This window comes from Arachis hypogaea, chromosome 16 (genome assembly GCF_003086295.3).
Source record: "Arachis hypogaea cultivar Tifrunner chromosome 16, arahy.Tifrunner.gnm2.J5K5, whole genome shotgun sequence".
NCBI classification, from domain to species: domain Eukaryota; kingdom Viridiplantae; phylum Streptophyta; class Magnoliopsida; order Fabales; family Fabaceae; genus Arachis; species Arachis hypogaea.
Genome location: NC_092051.1, coordinates 73,241,296 through 73,245,021, shown reverse-complemented (window position 1 = coordinate 73,245,021; position 3,726 = coordinate 73,241,296). Strand labels below are relative to the sequence as shown.

General features: G+C 41.0%; 1 protein-coding gene across 1 annotated transcript; it reads right to left on the bottom strand.

The window, feature by feature from the left end:
* Nucleotides 1-1,422: 1,422 nt before the first annotated feature.
* LOC140180135 (uncharacterized) lies at nucleotides 1,423-2,517 on the bottom strand. The gene has a single exon (XM_072220543.1). The coding sequence runs from the start codon at nucleotides 2,515-2,517 to the stop codon at nucleotides 1,423-1,425; it is 1,095 nt and encodes a 364-aa protein (XP_072076644.1).
* Nucleotides 2,518-3,726: the final 1,209 nt, after the last annotated feature.

Genomic DNA, 3,726 nt, shown 5'->3' with positions numbered 1-3,726 from the left:
CATTCTAGCTTACGCCACGAAGATTCTGGTTAGGAGATCTAAGAGATATTCATTCTAGCTCAATTCATGTAGAACAGAAGTGTTTGTCAGGCACGCGTTCATAAGGGAGAAGGATGATGAGCGTCACACATAATCATCACCTTCATCACGTTCTTGGGTACGAATGGATACCTTAGAAGCGAAATAAGATGAATTGAATAGAAAACAGTAGTACTTTGCATTAATCTATGAGGAACAGCAGAGCTCCACACCTTAATCTATGGAGTGTAGAAACTCTACCGTTAAAAATACATAAGTGAAGGTCCAGGCATGGCCGAGATGGCCATCCCCCTAAAACGTGATCAAAGGATCATAAGGTAATCCAAAGATGGTCTAAAAGACAATAGTAAGAGGTCCTATTTATAATAAACTAGTCACTAGGGTTTACATGAGTAAGTAATTGATGCATAAATCCACTTCCGGGGCCCACTTGGTGTGTGCTTGGGCTGGGCTTTAAGTGTTGCACGTGCAGAGGTCCTCCTTGGAGTTGAACGCCAGTTTTAGTGCCAGTTTGGGCGTTCAACTCTGGTTTTGGCTCCTTTTCTGGCGCTGGACGCCAGATTTGGGTAGAAAGCTGGCGTTGAACGCCAGTTTACGTCGTCTATTCTTGGCCAAAGTTTGGACTATTATATATTGCTGGAAAGCCCTGGATGTCTACTTTCCAACGCAATTGGAAGCGCGCCATTTCGAGTTTTGTGGCTCCAGAAAATCCACTTTGAGTGCAGGGAGGTCAGAATCCAACAGCATCAGCAGTCCTTTTTCATCCTCTGAATCTGATTTCTGCTCAAGTCCCTCAATTTCAGCCAGAAAATACCTGAAATCACAGAAAAACACACAAACTCATAGTAAAGTCCAGAAATGTGAATTTAACATAAAAACTAATGAAAACATCCCTAAAAGTGACTAGATCCTACTAAAAACATACTAAAAACAATGTCAAAAAGCGTATAAATTATCCGCTCATCACATCTCTTTAGTACCAAGGCAAGATGGTGTAAACAATTAGGGAAAGAGTTACCAAACACTGAAAAATCGTCCATGAAGACCTCAATGAACTTTTCAATCATGTCAGAAAAATGGACAGCATGCATCCTTGGAATGTGGCTGGTGCATTGCACAATCCAAAGGGTATGCGTGTATGCAAAAACACCATAAGGGCAAGTCAAAGATGTTTTCTCTTGGTCTTTAGGATCAACTACAATCTGATTGTAGCATGAATAGCCATCCAAGAAGTAGTAGTATTCATGCCTAGCAAGCCTCTCCAAAATTTGGTCCATGAAGGGTAGAGGGAAGTGATCTTTCCTGATGGCCTCATTAAACTTTCTATAATCTATACACATGCGCCATCTAGTAACTGTCTTGGCAGAAATTAGCTCATTCTTTTCATTTGCCTCCCTTCTTAGGTACTACTTGAACATGGCTCACCCACAGACTATTTGAAATGGGATAAATCACACCTACTTGCAATAGTTTCAGCACTACTTTCTGCACTACCTCCTCCATTGATGGGTTTAAACTTCTTTGTGGCTGGATTGTGGGCTTGGAATCCTCCTCAAGGAGGATCTTGTGCATGCACATTGAGGAACTTATCCCATTTAAGTCAGAGAGAGTCCACCCAATGGCATCCTTACGTTGTTTTAGCACCTCAATTAGCTCCTTCTCTTGCTCCTTACTTAGGGTAGAGTTGATGATTACTGGATAAGTGTCATTGCTCCACAGGTAAGCATACTTCAGGTGGCGAGATAGTTCCTTCAATTCCAGCTTGGGTGCTTCCTCTTTCTCTTCTTTTTTGTCTAACATGATTGGGTTGTCTATGTTCTCTCTTGAAGTTTCACTACATACTTGTTGATCTTCCTCCATCTCTTCCTCAAGCTTGTCTTCTTCTAAGACTCCTTGTACCAATGGCTCAATTGCATCCACCATCATGCATTCCGCAAGAGTTTCTTTTGGGTAACACCTGGCTGTGACTACATTAAACACCATCTTCTCCTCATGTAGCCTGAGGACTAATTCTCTTTTTTGTACATCAATAATGGCTATAGTTGTTGCTAGGAATGGTCTTCTTAGTATGATTAATATGTTGGCTTCTTCTTTCATGTCCAGCACCACAAAATCTGCTAGGAAGATGAAGTCGCCCACCTTGACTAACAAGTCCTCAACTACTCCATGGGAAAATTTGAATGTTCTGTCTGCTAGTTGGAGTGCCATCCTTGTTGGCTTAGCTTCTTCAATCATCATTCTCTTCATCATGGATAAGGACATTAAGTTGATGCTGGCCCCCAAATTACACAGTGCCTTTTCAATGTTGATGTCTCCTATAATGCAAGGGATTTGGAAGCTCCTAGGGTCCTTTATCTTTTGGGGGAGTTTCTTTTGTATGATGGCACTACATTCTTCAGTCAGCACCACAGTTTCCTTTTTTTTCCAGTTTTTCTTCTTGGTCATGAGTTCCTTTAGGAACTTGGTATAGAGTTGCATCTGTTCCAATGCTTCAGCAAATGTTATATTGATTTGGAGTTTTCGAATATCTCGAAGAATTTGGAGAATCGGCTGTCCTTTCCATCCTTTCTTAGCCTTTGTGGGTAGGGAGCCCTTGGCACGTTAGGCTTCAAAACCTCCTTTGGTGGGGTGGACATAGGTGCCTCTTCCTCTTCTATATTACTTGGGCTCTTGGTAGCTTCTCCTTCTTGTGATTCATGGCTTAACGGTGCTTCCTTTACTTCCTTCCCACTTCTCAATGTAATGGCCTTACACTCTCCCCTTGGATTGGTCATGGTATCACTAGGGAATGTGTTGGTAGGCATGGGTACTTGCTTGGATAGATATCCAACTTGTGTTTTAAGATTTTGAATTGCATCTTTTTTATTTCCCAAGTTGAATCTGATTTTATCTTTGAAGTCCTTCATCAGCTTTGCATATTGGATCTTTGTATTTGCTGAATCTTCTGCCATTTTTACAAGCATGGTCTCCATCCTTGCAAGTCTATCACTATCAAGGGATGATTGTGAAACTGGAAATGGTTGGTTGTGACTTGTTGGAGTTTGGAAGTGGTTGTTTTGTGAGTGTTGTTGGTTTTGAAAGGGGGCATTGTGTGTGTTCTTGTATTGCTTATGATTGGATGGTTGGTGATTGAAGTTATTGGAGTGATTGGAGTTTTGAGTTTTGTAATCTTGGTTCTGATTTTGTTGGCCTCCCCACCCAAAATTTGGGTGGTTCCTCCTTCCAAGGATGTAGGTTTAGGCATGAGGATCGTAAGGTTGTCTGGATGAATTGCCCACATAATTTGCTTGTTCCCAGTCATATTCCTCCTCTAAGCTGGCTCCTTCTTGAATTGGTGCTTGTGTATTGATTGCTGAAACTTGTGTCTTCTCCATGTGCTTGGTGAGGGCTGCCAATCGGGTTGTGATCATCTTGTTTTGTGCTAGCAAGGTGATGAGCAGATAATTTATACCCTTTTTGGCATTGTTTTTACATAGTTTTTAGTATGTTTTAGTTAGTTTTTAATATATTTTTATTAGTTTTTATCCAAAAATCACATTTCTGGACTTTTACTATGAGTTTGTGTATTTTTCTTTGATTTCAGGTATTTTTCTGGCTGAAATTGAGGGACCTGAGCAAAAATCTGATTTAGAGGCTGAGAAAGGACTACAGATGCTGTTGGATTCTGACCTTGCTGCACTCAAAATA